This window comes from Notolepis coatsorum (genome assembly GCF_963971535.1).
Source record: "Notolepis coatsorum genome assembly, chromosome: 6".
In the NCBI taxonomy this organism is placed as follows: Eukaryota; Metazoa; Chordata; class Actinopteri; order Aulopiformes; family Paralepididae; genus Notolepis; species Notolepis coatsorum.
This window is the reverse complement of record NC_140170.1, coordinates 174,372,372-174,392,778: the sequence shown is the minus strand read 5'-3', so window position 1 is coordinate 174,392,778 and position 20,407 is coordinate 174,372,372. Positions and strand designations below refer to the sequence as shown.

At 44.7% G+C, this 20,407-nt stretch overlaps 1 protein-coding gene across 5 annotated transcripts in view; it reads left to right on the top strand.

The window, feature by feature from the left end:
• atrip (ATR interacting protein) overlaps nt 1-20,407 on the top strand; it is a 43,728-nt gene that overhangs the window by 13,239 nt on the left and 10,082 nt on the right. For 4 of the 5 annotated variants that reach the window (XM_084316650.1, XM_084316647.1, XM_084316648.1 and 1 more), the window contains exons 9-15: nt 475-615; nt 6,145-6,282; nt 8,105-8,246; nt 11,092-11,145; nt 12,476-12,678; nt 16,703-16,845; nt 16,923-17,014. In XM_084316650.1, the coding sequence (XP_084172776.1) occupies nt 475-615; nt 6,145-6,282; nt 8,105-8,246; nt 11,092-11,145; nt 12,476-12,678; nt 16,703-16,845; nt 16,923-17,014 (913 nt within the window). The remainder of the gene's footprint in view (nt 1-474; nt 616-6,144; nt 6,283-8,104; nt 8,247-11,091; nt 11,146-12,475; nt 12,679-16,702; nt 16,846-16,922; nt 17,015-20,407) is intronic. The other variant, XM_084316649.1, reaches the window with a different exon arrangement.

Genomic DNA, 20,407 nt, shown 5'->3' with positions numbered 1-20,407 from the left:
CATGCATGTCTTAGTTAAATAATGGTGTATTTGGACACATCCATACCAGCCCTTGTTGTCTCCAGTCTGCTGTATATCTTCTTGTCTTGTGTCTTCCAGAGGGCTATCTGTCTTATTGTCTTGTGTCTTCCAGAGGGCTGTCTGTCTTATTGTCTTCTTGTCTTCCAGAGGGCTGTCTGTCTTATTGTCTTCTTGTCTTCCAGAGGGCTGTCTGTCTTATTGTCTTCTTGTCTTCCAGAGGGTTGTCTGTCTTATTGTCTTCTTGTCTTCCAGAGGGTTGTCTGTCGTATTGTCTTCTTGTCTTCCAGAGGGCTATCTGTCTTATTGTCTTGTGTCTTCCAGAGTGCTGGTTGTCTTCTTGTCTTCCAGAGGGCTGTCTGTCTTATTGTCTTCTTGTCTTCCAGAGGGCTGTCTGTCTTATTGTCTTCTTGTCTTTAAGAGGGTTGTCCATCTTATTGTCTTCTTGTCTTCCAGAGGGTTGTCCGTGGGTTCCAGCAGCTCTCCAGGTCAGGAGGACACAAGTGTCTTCAACCAGAAGCAGAGCCTGGCAGTAGCTGGCCTCAACATGATGTCTCTGCCTCAGCCTGTAGCTGTAGGTACGAGGGGCAGCAACAGGTAAAACTGCTTTTAAATTGTTTTATTTTGATCTACTTTCTCTGTTTTCCGTTTAATTATATTTTAAATACACAAAGAATAGCATTAACACTTTCCGTGCCAGCAGGGGGTGCCAGAAATAGGCGCTTGAGTGCCAACGCTGTAGTCAATGGAGGGCGATCATATTTGCGAACGCATAAACTATATCTTAAATTATGTGTCTAATACGCCTGTCGCTTATCAATGACTTGTTTGCAGTCAACATTGTCGAAACGGATTGTTTTCTAATCGGTTAATTTCCGTTTTATACCATTTTGAAAAACGCTCGTTTTTTTTAAACTTTCAGAAAAAAAAATGATTCTGCAGGAATCGCGCTTTACTGGAATACACAAAACACGTTGTCATTTTTTGGCCTATTTATGAATCGTTTTCAAATAAACGCTAGATTATCGATAGTATATGTATAGTGTGTGTGTGCACGCTATAGAAGCGGGCTGAAAAATCGATTATCTTATTTCCTGATCACATGCATTAAAGTGTTCCGTCTCCAGACGGATTTCCGTCAATTTGATTGGGGAGATCCGTCCATTTGATTCGCAGTCTGACGGAAGTATTTGCATGATTTGTAGATGCATACAGATTGAAACAAAATTGAGCCAATCAGAGGCGCCAAATATGGAAAAGGGCTTTTTTTTCCTATCGCGCCAAGCAGTCATCATCACTCAGCGACTCGAGAGACAGGATTACGCTGCTCACTCCGGAGGCTCGCTCCGCGGTTGCAGCTGCAGGCTATTGGGCGAGTGACAATTGCGAGGTCTGAGAAGTTTGTCCGCCACATGGCAGGGTAACAAAATAGTCATGTAGAATAATTAAAAACTGCGGTGTGTTTTGGTTTTATGAGTCGCCTTTTTTGCAGCCTCACGCGTCAACTGCTTGTTTACCAACGTCACAGCCACCACGCTGCTTGCACTCGCTGCTATATACCGATTAGCTAACGTTAGCTTAATAGCGTTGGTTAAATGGAAGGAGTAAGCCGGCCACTAAAAAGAGAACCCACCGCGGGGTTCTCAGATGAAAAGGATCAGCGGGACCACCTAACAAAAAGTTTCGAGAGGAGAGGACGTTTGAAGAGACTGGCTAGGCAGCGCTACTGGGGGCTGTAGTGGTGAGTTGTTAACTTGTTCCGTGTGCCGCAACGATGTCAAAAAGAAAAACAGAAACAACACGTTTGTTATTGTCGTGTTACTTCACAGTACAATATGTGAGTCCCCTGCTGTGGTTGTGAGTATACGTTTATTAGCTTAACTCCGTAGCAACATCACACAGGTGTATCTGTAGACAGTCTCCTCCCCACCATATATATTCTCTCCCCACCGTATGTATCTTTTTTCTACCACCACCCCCTCCTAATGTACAGTCTCCTCCCCATCATATGCATATAATCTCTCTTAGGATCTATGGGTAACAGTACTGTATATTTCTCTCCCACCCACCCCCTCCTAATGTACAGTCTCCTCCCCATATGTATATAATCTCTGTTAGGATCTATGGGTAACAGTACTGTATATTTGCTCCCACCCACCCACCCCCTCCTAATGTACAGTCTCCTCCCCATCATATGTATAATCTCTGTCAGGATCTATGGGTAACATTACTGTATATTTGCATATCGTATATGTCACAAATGTAACAGTACTATATACCTGTAGTATGTCCCTATGCCATAAATGTCATGATGTCAATGTCATGCATGTCATAAATGTCACTATGAATTGAAAATGGGGGACCCTGATGATGTAAACAAGACAAACGTCTTTCTCTGGTCTGCATCCCCTTAACAATTGTGTGTATTGAGCCATACTGTATTGTACCCATTCTGCAATCGGTTAAATATTGATTGATTGTTATAACAGATTGCAGAATGGGTACAATACAGTACAGCTCAATACACACAATTGTCAAGGGGTTGCAGACCAGAGAAATACTTTCCTCTTTACATCAGGGTCCCCCATTTTCAATTCATCATAACATATATGACATACATGACATACAGATAGATAATACTGCTACATCTATACATTTATGACGTACCAGATTTACACAGTATTGTTTGTGATACAATACGAGTCTAAAAAAGAGAGCATATACATTTGACGAAGAAACTGTACATTGGAGGAGGTTGGGTGGAGGGGGGGGGGACTGTACATTGGAGGTGGTTGGGGAGGGAAGGGTTGGGTAGGCGGGGTGGTGGGGTAACTGTACATTGGATTACCGACGAAACCGAAACAAGTAGGCTCCCTTAAAACGCCAACGCTATTAAAAAGAAATACAGTGGAGGTTAAAATAAGAATATGACTTGGCCTGAAAAAAATTTCAGTCAGGAGATTTTTTTTTGCTTTAATCCCTGTGATCAGCACACACACACTCACAGCCACACACACATATATATGGGGCACGCTGATATATAGGTGAAAATAGCTCTGATTATCCCAAGACTTGTAAAAAATTCCTTACCTCAGATCAGATGTTCTCCAAAAAGATTATTCCAATTCCTGATCGCCATTCCAAATATCGATCGCGTTTATTGATCCAACGCTGGGTGGTCGAAAGACATATTCCACGCTGTTCTGATGGAGGGCAATGAATGGGATCGGCTCGGATTACATGCCTGACAAGTAAAATGTGGAATCCGGACTCTTTTTTTCCCATCCATTTCATTCAGTCCAATCCAATGGGGTGCAATACCATCCGGAGAGACGATAGGGGGCGGTATTTTCCCTGTTCGAGCTCAGACATATCCCCACTGGTAACGTGACGCTAGATTGATGAAACATTTATGGAAATCGATAATAAAAAAAAATAACGATTAAAAACTAGATTTCTTGTCGGTTGGCACTCAACGCATGGCTAGAGCTGCCGCGGTATTGATATTTTCCTTACCGCACGAATTTGCGAAATATTTCCTACCGCCGCGGTTATTACCGCACAGTGCGCACAAAAAAAAATATTTGAATGCATTTTTTTTTTTTTAGTAGTCTACTCTTATAGCCTGCCTCTAGTCTAATGGCGCTTTTCCACTGCATAGTACCTACTCGACTCGACCCGCTTTAGGCACCTGGTACTAAGTTCCTTTTCCACTGCAGCCAGGTACTACTCCGTTTGTCTCCGTGTGGGGATACAGGCGGGGCCGCTCGCTTGTGTACACTGAAAGCTCCGTGGGCATAGATGTCCGAGGGCTTGCAGCAAGCCAGAGTTTAACACAGTTTCAATCAATCAATCAATCAATCAATCAATAACAACATTAACCAGACTCTCGTTGTGTCTATTCTGCCAAAGCTAACGTTACCTCTCATTGTGTATTCTACCAAGCAAACCCGGGTTTAACGTTACCTCTCGTGTATATCGGCTGACGGTAGTATTAAGCTAATAATGTATGTGAATGACACCCATGTGGGCCGGGGGATTGTAATCACTGGAAACCTTTGTGCGAGAAGAATGAAGCTTTGATTTTGACCACCGCCTGGACTCCCTCAGTCCTGTCCTGGTAGATGTGTGGTGTAGTACAGGTGTCCTGGTAGATGTGGTGTAAGGCTGAGCCTGAATGTTCTAACGTTCGAATGTTCGTTCGTTACGTTAACATTCAAATTCTAAATCAAAATTAGATTTTTTTATTTTTAATTAAAAAAAATACAAATATTTTTTTTCTTTTTTTAAAGGGGAACTATCTTATAAATGGCCTTTTTCAGTGTTTAGCATTGTTTCCCAGCTATGTGAACTTATATTAATATGATCTATGTCTCTAATTCTCATATTGGCGCATTCTTCCAATTCTCCTCTCACAATATTCACCCTCACTGAACTGAGTCATTTGAAAATGTGATGATTTGTGATGTCAGAGAGACACAGATGCATGATAATGTGGCTGTGTGGCATCAGGTACATGATGAGCTGCACACAGTGGTTGGAGCCCAGGCTCAAAACGGCTTAAGATCTTGAGGTAGAAAAATGCTGTTTTTGAGGACTTGATTAGAAATACAAAACAATGAATAAAAAAAAAAAAAAAATTACAGAGGTGTTCCATAGACTCACAGGAATTGTGTAAAAGTGCCCAAATAGTGAAAGAAATAGTAAAATAGTTCCCCTTTAATATTTCTTTTATGTGTCTATTCATTCTGTTTAAACCAGGGGTCTCAAACTCGCGGCCCGCGGGCCAATTGCGGCCCGCTGGATGATATTTTGCAGCCCCCTACTTGACATCAAAGTAAAAAAAAAAATTACAAATTTGTACAGCACTTTGTTCAACTTTGTCAGTGCTGTAAAGTTTAAACCTTATCTTAGACAAACAAAACACTTTGCTTTCATGAAATATTGTAAGCCGTCATTTGAGGCTTTATAAAAGCAGCACAATGAACACAAATCTGTCAGTGCCGAGTCCGACCTCATCTTAAATAACAAACAGCATTGCTTGTTGTAGTTAACAAAGAGAGGCAGAGTTGATTTTGCAAAAAAAATTAAAATAAATAAATCATATATACTCAGGTAAATTGAGTTTGAGACCCCTGGTTTAAACCAATGGGGTTTTTCTTCACAGTTGCAGATACAGATTAGGCTACACTAATATTATAGTATTAAAAAAAACTGCTGAGTTATATTCATTAAAGAAAGTTGATTTAATAAAAAAGAAAGACTAATTTAATCAGATTAATCACTTTATTCAAATTGAGGATTTAGTTTGAGGATATTTATAATAAAAAAATAAATTAGAAAATATTTTCTTTAATTTTTAAATAAAAAAAAAAATGAAAAACGAAGGTTCGAGCGTTCGTTGAAAAACCCTGACGAAGTTCAAATCCCAAAAACAGGCTTCGGGGACGGCCTTAATGTGGTGTTGTACAGGTCTCCTGGTAGATGTGTGGTGTAGTACAGGTGTCCTGGTAGATGTGTGGTGTAGTACAGGTGTCCTGGTAGATGTGTGGTGTAGTACAGGTGTCCTGGTAGATGTGTGGTGTAGTACAGGTGTCCTGGTAGATGTGTGGTGTAGTACAGGTGTCCTGGTAGATGTGTGGTGTAGTACATCTGGGGTGTCATTATTGTGTGTTATTACATGGCGTTTTCACATTCGCCGAAATGCTTGCTTGTGATTGGTCAATAGCCCCCGACAGCGGTGAATTATTTTTCGATAACCACCGGTGATTATTGTTTTTCGCAGCTGGAGTAATCAAGCCCCACTGACACACACTGTTTCAGTGCAGCCAATCAGACACACCTGCCGGGCTGCCCGCGATAATAATAATCACTTTATTTGGGCTGACAGAGCCACAGAACAACTGCGATTTGTCAAATGAATTAGGTAAATTGTTAGTAAGTTAGCCATGTAATAAGCGGGATAATGTATAGCTATACTCGGTCATCATCCCAAAATAATTGACCTTCACTGACGTTTAAAACACCTCGGCGAGGCGGCTCTGTATTTTAAACTCCGTGTCGGTCAATTATTTTGCGACAATGACCTCGTAGCTATACATTATCCCTTACTTGTCTCTGTGTCAGAAGCTGTCCTGGTGCGGTTCACCTCCTGTCTCTGTTGGACCACCACCTGGCCCGGTTCTGCCACCACCTGGACTCCGTCAGAACCTCCCAGAGCAGCAGTGGTACCACCACCGGGTCTGGACCAGACTTCACCACGAGGTAACTTACTTAAACATGGTCTTCTAACCGTGGTACTTTCAAATATGGATCATAAAAAGTATTAGTATGGGCGGTCAGGTGGCGTAGTGGAGATTGTGCTCGTCACCAATGCAAGAGGCTGCGGTCTCGACTCCCGGAGAGTCAGCATTGCCTTGGCTCGGGCTGATCGCTATACTAACTCGTTTGGCTGAGTTAGGGGGAGGGGAGCCGTGGGTGGGTCCTGGGCGTTGTGAGCAGCGACCCCTACAGTTCGGTCGGGGCGCCTGCTCAGCGAAGGTAGGATCTGGTGAGAGGTAGTGCGGCCTCCCACATGTTACACTCTCCCAGTGAGAATCTGCGCGGCCAGGCTGGCTGCCGGCTGGCTGCACATGCGTCGGAGGAAAGCATGTGACAGTCTCCGGCCTCACGGACCAACAGTAGGGGAAAGTGCGCAACAACCAGGAAGGGGGTTGGGAATTGGCATAACGACTAACAGTGGGATGGGAGAAAAATTGGAAAAAGGAGGAGGGGGAAATATAAAAAAAAAAAAAAAAAAAAAAATATTAGTATGCTAGCGTTATGCTAGCGTGAGACATCGTGATGTACTGTATAATGATATATGAAAAATAACAACAAATAATAATCGTAAGCGTCACACTAAGCGTGTTATCAATACGACATTATAAACTGAATGTGTCTGCGTGGACAGCAGATCGATTTTATAGGTCGCAGTGCAGAGTAGCTTAAGTTTCACTTTCATTTAGAGAGTAGATTTAACTTCACGTGATTGAGAGAATGGAGGCTCTAGAGACGACACAACTTGTTTCAGATTAGACCAACAACAGTATGTTGTTTCCGTGATGTGCTAAATAAGTCTACAGCTACACTGATCCGTCTTTGATTTGCCAGTGAACAGATTGAGAAAATTGACAGAAGGTATTACTGTCTGTTGGTTTATTTTTTAATTAGAACATAACGTCAACTCTGTCCAACAAATTTCATTTCAACCTTTATTTAAAATCGTAAGCATCGGAGGTTTCCCTCATTTACAGAAACAACGATTGTACAGTACATAATAAAAACAATATTCACAGAAATTTAAACACCAGAGTAATTTTTTTTTAAACGTTTCAAAATAATTTAAAAATATCAACTAAAACAGTTACAGGTAGTCACACAATGGTCTGAAATCATACGTTTAAACATTCCAAGGGAAGGGAGAACCTCCAATTTCAGCGTGAGTTGAAGGACATTCCATGAGTTAGAGGCATCAAAGGAAAAGGCTGACTTCCCTAGCTCGGAACAAATTTGAGGAACCCTAAGAACCATCCAGTCATTCGATCGAGTTGAATAGGTTCCAATATTCCAATCTAACAGTGAGGAGATATAAACAGGTTGTTTACCAATAAGGGCTTTAAAAATAAATAAATACCAGTGTTTGTTGTGCCTTTCTGCAAGAGAAGGCCAACCCACCCTATCATACAGGACACAATGGTGAGTATGGACCATAAATGGATACTAGTAATTGAAAACGAATGGTGGATCAATGTAGCCGCCTAACGTTAAAGAGCAAAGTAAGCTCTCTACAGATATTGAGCGTCATTTTGTGAAATGTCTGGTGTCACTGGTAATACTGGTGTTGTCATGAGTTTATTAGTTATGGGACATTTCACATCACTGTGGCAACCCTAATATGGTGATATTTATTGTTTCCCATAATGCCTTGCCCTTGTGGTACGGCAGTAATAGTTATGTCACCCTGCGTCAGGCTCTTCCTGTGATGAGATTCAAGCAGTGGGACAAGTCCTGTGTTAGTGTGACCACTTCTTCTTGTTGCTCCTAGCTCCAGTCCGGCCTGTGAGGTGGAGGAGGCTGGTGGGGTGGAGGAGGCTGGTGCGGTGGAGGAGGCTGGTGGTGTCGGCATAGAGGAGTTTGGACTGGCTTCCCTCAGGGTCCTGTCCTTACTACTGGCTCACAGTGATGAGGTAAGAACAGGCTGCTCTCAGGGTCCTGTCCTTACTACTGGCTCACAGTGATGAGGTAAGAACAATCAGTGGTTCGCTTGCCGCTAACGGTTTCCTTTCGTTTAAATTAGAATTGAAAAATCCATTCGTCAGCCTCATATTTCTAAATGCAGCTTGGAGACTCGCATACTTTCTGTTGCTGTGATCGCACCAGAGAACGAACTTAACAGATTGTGTTTGTACCAGTGACTGCTAGGAAGATGAACACTGTCCCCGACACCTGGTGTCTCTCAGCTCCTTAGGAACACTGTCCCCGACACCTGGTGTCTCTCAGCTCCTTAGGAACACTGTCCCCGACACCTGGTTTCTTTTAGCTCGTTAGGAACACTGTCCCCGACACCTGGTTTCTTTTAGCTCGTTAGGAACACTGTCCCTGACACCTGGTTTCTTTCAGCTCGTTAGGAACACTGTCCCCGACACCTGGTTTCTTTTAGCTCGTTAGGAACACTGTCCCCGACACCTGGTTTCTTTTAGCTCGTTAGGAACACTGTCCCCGACACCTGGTTTCTTTTAGCTCGTTAGGAACACTGTCCCTGACACCTGGTGTCTCTCAGCTCGTTAGGAACACTGTCCCCGACACCTGGTGTCTCTCAGCTCGTTAGGAACACTGTCCCCGACACCTGGTTTCTTTCAGCTCGTTAGGAACACTGTCCCCGACACCTGGTTTCTTTCAGCTCGTTAGGAACACTGTCCCCGACACCTGGTGTCTCTCAGCTCGTTAGGAACACTGTCCCCGACACCTGGTTTCTTTCAGCTCGTTAGGAACACTGTCCCCGACACCTGGTTTCTTTCAGCTCGTTAGGAACACTGTCCCCGACACCTGGTGTCTCTCAGCTCGTTAGGAACACTGTCCCCGACACCTGGTTTCTTTCAGCTCGTTAGGAACACTGTCCCCGACACCTGGTTTCTCTCAGCTCGTTAGGAACACTGTCCCCGACACCTGGTTTCTTTCAGCTCGCTAGGAACACTGTCCCCGACACCTGGTTTCTTTTAGCTTGTTAGGAACACTGTCCCCGACACCTGGTTTCTTTTAGCTTGTTAGGAACACTGTCCCCGACACCTGGTTTCTTTTAGCTCGTTAGGAACACTGTCCCCGACACCTGGTTTCTTTCAGCTCGTTAGGAACACTGTCCCTGACACCTTGTTTCTTTTAGCTCATTAGGAACACTGTCCCCGACACCTGGTTTCTTTTAGCTCATTAGGAACACTGTCCCCGACACCTGGTTTCTTTCAGCTCGTTAGGAACACTGTCCCCGACACCTGGTTTCTTTCAGCTCGTTAGGAACACTGTCCCTGACACCTGGTTTCTTTCAGCTCGTTAGGAACACTGTCCCCGACACCTGGTTTCTTTCAGCTCGTTAGGAACACTGTCCCCGACACCTGGTTTCTTTCAGCTCGTTAGGAACACTGTCCCCGACACCTGGTTTCTTTCAGCTCGTTAGGAACACTGTCCCCGACACCTGGTTTCTTTCAGCTCCTTAGGAACACTGTCCCCGACACCTGGTTTCTTTCAGCTCCTTAGGAACACTGTCCCCGACACCTGGTTTCTTTCAGCTCGTTAGGAACACTGTCCCCGACACCTGGTTTCTTTTAGCTCGTTAGGAACACTGTCCCCGACACCTGGTTTCTTTCAGCTTGTTAGGAACACTGTCCCCGACACCTGGTTTCTTTCAGCTCGTTAGGAACACTGTCCCCGACACCTGGTTTCTTTTAGCTCGTTAGGAACACTGTCCCCGACACCTGGTTTCTTTCAGCTCGTTAGGAACACTGTCCCCGACACCTGGTTTCTTTCAGCTCGTTAGGAACACTGTCCCCGACACCTGGTGTCTCTCAGCTCGTTAGGAACACTGTCCCCGACACCTGGTTTCTTTCAGCTCGTTAGGAACACTGTCCCCGACACCTGGTTTCTTTCAGCTCGTTAGGAACACTGTCCCCGACACCTGGTTTCTTTTAGCTCGTTAGGAACACTGTCCCCGACACCTGGTTTCTTTTAGCTCGTTAGGAACACTGTCCCCGACACCTGGTTTCTTTTAGCTCGTTAGGAACACTGTCCCTGACACCTGGTTTCTTTTAGCTCGTTAGGAACACTGTCCCCGACACCTGGTTTCTTTCAGCTCGTTAGGAACACTGTCCCCGACACCTGGTTTCTTTCAGCTCGTTAGGAACACTGTCCCCGACACCTGGTTTCTTTTAGCTCGTTAGGAACACTGTCCCCGACACCTGGTTTCTTTTAGCTCGTTAGGAACACTGTCCCCGACACCTGGTTTCTTTTAGCTCGTTAGGAACACTGTCCCCGACACCTGGTTTCTTTCAGCTCGTTAGGAACACTGTCCCCGACACCTGGTTTATTTCAGCTCGTTAGGAACACTGTCCCCGACACCTGGTTTCTTTTAGCTCCTTAGGAACACTGTCCCCGACACCTGGTTTCTTTCAGCTCGTTAGGAACACTGTCCCCAACACCTGGTTTCTTTTAGCTCGTTAGGAACACTGTCCCCGACACCTGGTTTCTTTCAGCTCGTTAGGAACACTGTCCCCGACACCTGGTTTCTTTCAGCTCGTTAGGAACACTGTCCCCGACACCTGGTTTCTCTGTTGGCTGAAGCAACAAGCGCCTGGGGAATAAAAAATAACTCAATAAAGTAACAATGGAAAACGCCAAGTTATCGTTTTTATTTCATAGGGTGGTCGACAAACGCCCTCTGTGAAAGATGAGATAAGATATCCCTTTATTGATCCCCTTGGGGAAATTCAGGAAGATGCTAAGAGAACAAGGTTCTCTAACCTCTGACCTTTGTTGTGTCACCAGGCGGTGGAGGCGGTCCTGTCAGAGCCCAGCCCGCCCTCGGAGACGGAGGACAAGGTATTTACTAACCTCCCTGTTACACCGGCCACCATGACCCTCTGTGGTGACGACCCTAACTCAACGAGTCACCATGAGCCTCTGTGGTGACGACCCTGACTCAACGAGCCACCATGACCCTCTGTGGTGACGACCCTCTAACTCAACGAGCCACCATGACCCTCTGTGGTGACGACCCTGACTCAACGAGTCACCATGACCCTCTGTGGTGACGACCCTGACTCAACGAGCCACCATGACCCTCTGTGGTGACGACCCTGACTCAACGAGTCACCATGACCCTCTGTGGTGACGACCCTGACTCAACGAGCCACCATGACCCTCTGTGGTGACGACCCTCTAACTCAACGAGCCACCATGACCCTCTGTGGTGACGACCCCGACTCAACGAGTCACCATGACCCTCTGTGGTGACGACCCTGACTCAACGAGCCACCATGACCCTCTGTGGTGACGACCCTGACTCAACGAGCCACCATGACCCTCTGTGGTGACGACCCTGACTCAACGAGCCACTGAGGTGTCGGCTGTGGTGTCGGTCCATAGACTGATCGATGTGTAGCTTGTCACCGTAGCAGACAAACGCATATGACTGTCCAGGCGTTGCTGATTGATTGATTGATTGATTGATTGATTGATTGAAAACTTTATTAACAGATTGCAGAATGGGTACAATACAGTACGGCTCAATACACACAATTGTTAAGGGAATGCAGACCAGAGAAAGACTTTCGTCTTGTTTACATCAGGGTCCCCCATTTTCAATTCATCATGCCATTTATGACATACACGACATACAGATATACAGATATATATCATGACATTTATGACATACACAACATACAGATATACAGTACTGTTACATCCAGACATTTATGACATACAAGATATACAAATATACAGTACAGTCTGTCAGACAGGGATCCTAAAAGAAAATATATACATTCAAGGGGGAAGAAACTGTACATTGGAGGGGGTTGGGTGGGTGGGTGGTAGGGGGTTTGGACATTTACCGGGGCCAGTTTCGAATTGTAGCCTCCCATAGGTGCTCTTTGAGGGCTGTTTTGAAGGTGGGTAGGGATTCACATTCTTTTACAGCTGTAAAAGCTGTCCTACGGTGACAAGCTACATGTGCCTGACTTCCTACCTAAATACAAGTTCCTATCTCACAGCTGCCGGTCAGTGTACAAAATAGGTACTAATTAACCAATAGTAAATAGAAAAATAAAGGAAATAAATAGACGATGAGTAGCTCCAACACCCTCCTTTCCTCCCTCTGTCTCTCATCCTTCCATCTGTCTCTTGCCCCTCCCTCCTTTCCTCCCTCCAGGCGAAGGCGGGTGTGAGCAACAGAAAGACTACAACTCCGGCTGATGCCGGACTACAATCCCAGCATGCAGTGCTGCAGTGGCTGCTCCAGCTGTGTGAGCCGGGGTTCAGCAGTGGCTCCAGTCAGAGGGACGTCCTGGTGCAGACCGCGCTGAAGACACTGTGTATCCTGGTGGACCGGACTCCGCCTCCACACACACACAGGCACGGTCCACTTCTTCTTCCTTTTGTGTCCATGTGTCACAAGTTCATTCATTTTTCATGGGTGAAAAATACAGAAAGCCCAAAAAGAAATGGAATAAAAAAAATATATAATAATAAAAAAAAAAAAGCTGCTATAGATAAAAATTTGTATGTAGAGTAATCATTTAAAGTCAGTGTGCGTTCTTCTCACATATGATGTAATAGTGATATATGACAGCAGTATGAGTTCTGTCTGTGAGGCTGCGGGGGGGGGGGGGGGGGGTGCTCACCTGGTCAAACCCGTTGACCACACCCTTCTAGTTTGGCTTTGCTTTCAAACTAGACCCGACGGAGCCATTTCTGACGGGCCATTTGACATCTTTCTTCATAGCATTCACTTCAACTCAACCAGGTGATTCTATCTATCTTGTTGTCATAACAACCAGTGCTGTTATGGACCTCTCGCCATGAGGGATATTTTGACATTTTGAGTTTCAGTCGAAGAATTTTAAGTTTTTAAAAGTTGAAACAGTGAATCAAAGAGTTAAATGTTTAAATAGTGAATCAAAGAGTTTGATTGATTGATTGATTGATTGATTGATTGATTGATTGAAAACTTTATTAACAGATTGCAGAATGGGTACAATACAGTACAGCTCAATACACACAATTGTTAATGGGATGCAGACCAGAGAAAGACTTTCGTCTTGTTTACATCAGGGTCCCCCATTTTTAATTCATCAGGACATATATGACATACATGACATACAGATAGTCAGTACTGCTACATCTATACATTTATGACATACCAGATTTGCAAATACAGTACTGTTTGTGATACAGAAGGAGTCAAGAAAAGGGAGTATATACATTTGACGTAGAAACTGTACATTGGAGGAGGTTGGGTGGGGGGGGGGTTGGGTACATTGGGATATTGACAACCATACTGGGTAATTTACATTGGAGGTGGTTGGGGGGGGGGGGGGCACACTGTATAAACAAGCAAAACTGTACATTGAGGGGGGGGGGGGGGGAGGAGACACTGTACAAACAAACAAAATTGTACATTGAACTAGTTAAAGGTTGAAATAGTGAATTAAAGAGTTAAAAGTTGAAATAATGAATCAAAGAGTTGAAAGTTGAAATAATGAATTAAAGAGTTAAAAGTTGAAACAGTGAATCAAAGAGTTAAAAGTTGAAACAGTGAATCAAAGAGTTAAAAGTTGAAATAGTGAATCAAAGAGTTAAAACCAGCAGGTGAACACAGCTTTTCTCAGTTCCAGTAATGAGGCGTGTGAGCGCATGTGGGAGAAAGATTGCATAATGGAAAACCAGTCAACGTTGAAAATGATGTCACACATACAATACTCAGTACTCACACACTCACACACACACACACACGCACACGCACACGCACACATACATGTATTTCAACACCAACCACTCCCCTCTAGTACTATTCCATTTCTTTCAAAGAACGGATTAGTGTGAGGGAGAGACGGAAACAGAAACGTTCAGTTCAGCCGTCATTGAGTTGAATGGGATCAGCCATCTCCTTGTTTATGACCTGTCATTTAAACAGGTTATTACCTCAGACATCAGAATCATCAGCAATTTGTTGCGTCGTTGACTAGCTAACTAGCTGACTAGCTAGTTTGATATATTGGTTGATGTATATTTCCTCAGATAGCTGGTATATTTAATATTTCAATACAGGCTTCAATAGAACTGGCACCAAAGTCTAACACCAAGTAGAGCACAGAACGCTGGTATTCTGATGTGCTGACCCTTCCTTCTTTTAATGGAATAGTACTAGAGGGGAGTGGTTGGTGTTGAAAGGTGTGTGTGTGTGTGTGTACTGAGTATTGTATGTGTGACTCTTTGATTCACTATTTAAATAATTTTTATTTTCTTTATTGTCTTTTTTTCCCCCTCCTTTTTTCAGATTTTTCTCCCATCCCACCCTTCCTGGTTGTTGCGCACTTTCCCCTACTGTTGGTCCGAGAGGCCGGAGACTGTCACATGCTTTCCTCCGACGCATGCGCAGCCAGCCGGCAGCAAGCCTGGCCGCCTATAGCTTATTCCCAGCGGAAGAGTGCTGCCGAGTGCTTCCGCGTTTTCCCTGATTGGCTGCGACACGCGGAGCGGCAGAGCTTGCGGCATTATGTAGCCGTAATCCCCAATGTTTTTCATTCGACGCTTAGCTCAACTGGCAGCGCTGCGGTCCGTTGGTGACAAGTTCGAATCCCTTCAATTTTTTTATTTTTATTTTTTTTTAACGTGCATTCTTTCGCCGGTTAAGTTTAGGCATGTTAACTTTAAGCATTGTTTCGGAGTTGGTTATGGTTAAGGTTAGGCATTGTTTCGGAGTTGGTTAAGGTTAGAAGGGTTAAGTTTAGGCGCTGTTAAGGAGCTGGTTAAGGTTAGAGTTTGTCTTAGAGAATGGCAATAGACAGCCTATTTCCGCGCTGCTGCTCTCTCGCGCTGCCGTGGTCACATGGCCAATCAGAGAAAACGCGGAAGCACGCGACGCACTCTTCCGCTGGGAATAAGCTACACGCAGTCTGGCCGCGCAGATTCTCACTGGGAGAGTGTAACGTGTGGAAGGTCACACTACCTCCCTCCAGATCCTACCCTTGCTGAGCAGGCGCCCCGACCGAACTGTAGGGGTCGCTGTCCACAACGCCCAGAACCCACCCGCCAGCTTTCCCCACCCCCTAATACTGCCAATTGTATTAGTGTGAACGGCCAGCCAAGCTGGTGACAACGCCGGGAGCTGGATTCGAACACGCGAACCCAGCGTCTCCAGCGTTGGTGACGAACGCAATCTCCGCTACGCCACCTGACCGCCCTACTATTTCAACTTTTAACTGTGATTCACTATTTAAACGTTTAACTCTTTGATTCACTGTTTCAACTTTAAAAAAGTTTTACTCACTTTTAATTCTCCGACTGAAACTCAAAATGTCCAAATATCCCTTATAACCTTCTGTTGCAAACAGAGGCCTGGCCCTGAAGGAGAGAGCCAGAGTCAGGGGTCGCTGGTTCAAAGAGAGCCAGAGTCAGGGGTCGCTGGTTCAAAGAGAGCCAGAGTCAGGGGTCGCTGGTTCAAAGAGAGCCAGAGTCAGGGGTCGCTGGTTCAAAGAGAGCCAGAGTCAGGGGTCGCTGGTTCAAAGAGAGCCAGAGTCAGGGGTCGCTGGTTCAAAGAGAGCCAGAGTCAGGGGTCGCTGGTTCAAAGAGAGCCAGAGTCGGGGGTCGCTGGTTCAAAGAGAGTCTAGGAGTCGGGGGTCGCTGGTTCAAAGAGAGTCTAGGAGTCGGGGGTCGCTGGTTCAAAGAGAGTCTAGGAGTCGGGGGTCGCTGGTTCAAAGAGAGTCTAGGAGTCGGGGGTCGCTGGTTCAAAGAGAGTCTAGGAGTCGGGGGTCGCTGGTTCAAAGAGAGCCAGAGTCTAGTCAGGGGTCGCTGGTTCAAAGAGAGTCTAGGAGTCGGGGGTCGCTGGTTCAAAGAGAGCCAGAGTCTAGGAGTCAGGGGTCACTGGTTCAAAGAGAGTCTAGGAGTCGGGGGTCGCTGGTTCAAAGAGAGTCTAGGAGTCGGGGGTCGCTGGTTCAAAGAGAGTCTAGGAGTCGGGGGTCGCTGGTTCAAAGAGAGTCTAGGAGTCGGGGGTCGCTGGTTCAAAGAGAGTCTAGGAGTCTGGGGTCGCTGGTTCAAAGAGAGTCTAGGAGTCGGGGGTCGCTGGTTCAAAGAGAGTCTAGGAGTCGGGGGTCGCTGGTTCAAAGAGAGTCTGGGGTCGCTGGTTCAAAGAGAGTCTAGGAGTCGGGGGTCGCTGGTTCAAAGAGAGTCTAGGAGTCGGGGGTCGCTGGTTCAAAGAGAGTCTAGGAGTCGGGGGTCGCTGGTTCAAAGAGCAGCATTTGGAAACAAATGTGTAAATCACACATTCCACTGGTGGTTTTATAGTCAGATTTACAATATTTATAAATAGCCCTATACAGCACAGACAGCATGTCTCCCTCTTATTACCTGTCTCACTCTCTGTGCCGTCTGTCTGTAGGTTGCGTTGTGTGTTTTCCAGAGAGACCCTGTCTGCGTGTCTGTCTGTAGACCTGCCAATACAGACGGTGTCAGATTGTGTGTCTATCCTGGAGTCTGCGGCCGACCACGACCAGCTGGCTGAACTGCTCTGCTCTCAACACGGTGAGTCAGTCAGTGACCTGATGTTGTAACGATAGAAGATAAAGGTGATTGACTAAATGTTCTGTTCCTCTTTGTAGAGTCGTGTCTCTTCCTGAAGCTCTTCCACTACATCAGAATCAGACCTGATGGGTCGACAACAGAGTCACAGTGGGTTCTACTGGACCTCCAGGTGAAACACACACACGCACACACTAGGGGTGGGACTTTATCGTGTTATCCTTGACACTGAATGAAAGTAGTTTTTCTTATGACTCTTTTGTCAAATAAACTAAACTAAATGAGTAACTCACGATACTGTGACGAATAGGGCCCTCAATAATTATAATGTCATGATCCATCATATATTGCAAGACATTTTGTGTACGATACATCATGATATCTGTGTAACTGAAAAAAAAATACATAAATAGGCAAAAAGCGGGAATTATGTATTTATACACAGAATTTACATGAAAGCTCATCAGATTCACAAACTGAAACAATGTACCGGTACAACAAATTGCAGTGCCTCTTTAACACTTTGATTGCCACGCAGTATGCCCATCCTTATGCCCAGTCTGCCAGTGCTGTAACCCTATGGAGATGTTTACCTTCTTTGCAGGGCTATAACTTTTTAAATATTATAGCTATATCGACATTTCTATGGCCCATTCAACATCGGGTATCTATCGTTCCGGATGTGGGAACGTTATATTTTTTCATTCATACATTGTGTTAATACCGTCGAGAATATAAGTTTTTAAGGTTTTCTGCAGTAATTCCTAAAACACGAGAGATCCATTTCCCGTTTGTATGACGCAATAAACGCCGAAATTATATTGATTATTGCGTTTCGAAAGCGATCCCATGCACTCGAGTGTTTGTCTGGATCCACGTAACAAGATATAACTGCCGGAGGGATTTCCTCGATGCACCAGCGCCACTTCCGGTTTGGCTTGGAGTGTAACTCGCCGGACATCCACCAGGCGGCGGTATTGAGGCGTTGCAATATCAGACAGGGTCCAGCTGCAGTCCCGGAGGGAGGCTGGATGAATTATGAATGCCATGGCGAAAAAATGAAATATTGATCCCAAAAACGAGTTAACTCGTTTCTGGTGCACAACGCATGGCGGGCAATAACGAGTATACTCGTTTTTGCCGTCCAATGTGTTAACACACTGACCGCATCTTTATTATTATTACCGTAATTCCTCTAATAGTAACCGGGTCTCAAATACAAGCCGGGTCTCTATTAATGGCCGGGTGCGCTCTTGAGCTAAGCAATTATAAGCCGGCCTCCTAATACAAGCCGGGTTACTAATATACTGAGCTGCATACTGAGCTAGTTACTTGATTTCACTTTGAAAACGTTGAAATGACCAGTGACCACCTGTAATTGCACTGTTTACTATTTCATACAGTACTTGGTTTCAATAAATGAACCCAGTACATTTTACTGGGTTCAAACTGACACAAAATGTTGATTTATTCATTATGATCCGTTTGAAAATTTGAAATATAGGCCTCCCTCTTATACAGGCCTCCTCCTAATACAAGCCTGGTACCCGCTACAGTTGAAACAAATACAAGCCGGGGTTACTATTAGAGGAATTACGGTAACTATTAATTATGTGCCCAACTGAAAGCTTTGTTAGCATCTGCAATAAAGAACATATATACATCATCTGTTTTATCTTATTTAGCATTTCTTGTTTGCATTTGTACTTCAGGTTGTACTTTAGTTTGTATTGTATATTGTAGATTTTGTATAGTGTTTGGCCTTTATTCTTTAACTTTTTTACAGTATGAAGCACATTCTCAGGAGGTTCATACAGAACATACCAAGCATTTCACTGTAATGTACATACCTAACATACATACCATACAGGGGAGGAAACTAACTTTTTGGCTTACCAGCCAACTGGCGAGTATCTGATTTTTTTTACCAGCCAAACAGATTTTTTACCAGACAAAAAAAATCGCTAATTGTGATAATTACTTCTTTGTATGTCAAGCCGCGTCAATGTTGTGTATGCATCTGGGTAGGCACACTGTGCCTTTAAGACAGCACGGTGGTCTTACGACAGTGCTGTGAAGTACCGTCAAGTGTTGTGGTAACGTCAGTTGGGTTGGTGTGCTGTTGTGCACAGTGCACTGGTTGAGCTAGCCCCTTTCGTGACTGCGATGTGCAAGCCAGGGGCTTTTGAGCATGAAATAAAATGTCTAACCTTACGTCATAGTCCGGTACTTTTTTGGAAACATTATAGTCATAACAGATACACCTAGCTGGCTGCTTTGAGCACACGGGGCTAACGTTAGCTAGCAAGCAGCTATAGCTAAAACGCTAACTAGAAGCTAACCACTGTATACAGTTCCAGTAGACTAACATTACACCTCTGTGATTTAAATGTGTCCTTAGTAACTTATACTCGAGGGTTGTACTAGGGTTGGATGCAGTTCCCCGTTGGTCAGTCTGTCTGTTTTCCATCTTCTGCTGTGTTTAACGTTATCTGTTTGCGAGTGCTCCTGATGGCTAGCCTAGTACCACGGGACTTTTATTATTATATGTCCGCGGGTTGGCCAGTACTGCGCAAACGTTTATTAAACATTATATGTCCGCGGGTGGTCTTGTGCAGTGCTCTCGTGGCACTGTCAACTAAAGCGAACACTCAGAAGACGCGCACTGTTTGCCAGTGCAGTGATTGCAGAATGTTTTATTTTTTTGTATACTCGCCAGCAGGGGAGGAAACTAACTTTTTGGCTTACCAGCCAACTGGCGGGTATCTGATTTTTTTTACCAGCCAAACGTAAAAAATACTAGCATTTGGCCAGTAAAGTGGCCTAATTTCCTCCCCTGATACCATACCATACCTATCATACCATACCTGCCATACCATACCTGCCATACCATACCTACCATACTATACCTACCATACCATACCTACCATACCTACTAGGGGTGTAACGGTACACAAAAACCACGGTACGGGGTTTTCGGTACAGTGGGGGAAAGTTTGGCTTTCCATGTTCCACTCAGGGGTGATGTAGTGTGCAGTAACTAATTGTACTTGTAGGGCTGTCAACGAATAATCTATATTGAAATTAATAATCGACTTGTAAAAATGTTTTAAAATAATGATATTAGATTGTGAAAAAAACAGCCCCCGGTGGGCGGTCGTTACTGGTTAACATACCGTTGTATTCGTTCGGTACACTACGGTACACACTGAAACGGTTCGGTTCGGTGCGGATACGTGTACCTTTACACCCCTAATACCTACCATACCATACCTATCATACATAATGTACCTTATATGTGACAAATAAAACAAAACTTGAACTTATAAGATGACGTTTGCAGTCTGTTCACCTCACTCCAATCATGCAATCATTATTATTGCAGTAAAATGGGATTGTCAAGCAAAAATAGATACTTTTGTAACAATGTTTTTGTCCCACCCCTAACACACACACACACACACTACAGTGATAGTCCCATAGCGACCCCTAGTGGTAGGGATGACCCCCGGACCCCGGTTCTAAACGGGAACCGGTACTATATTAGAAAAGACCGGAGTATTTA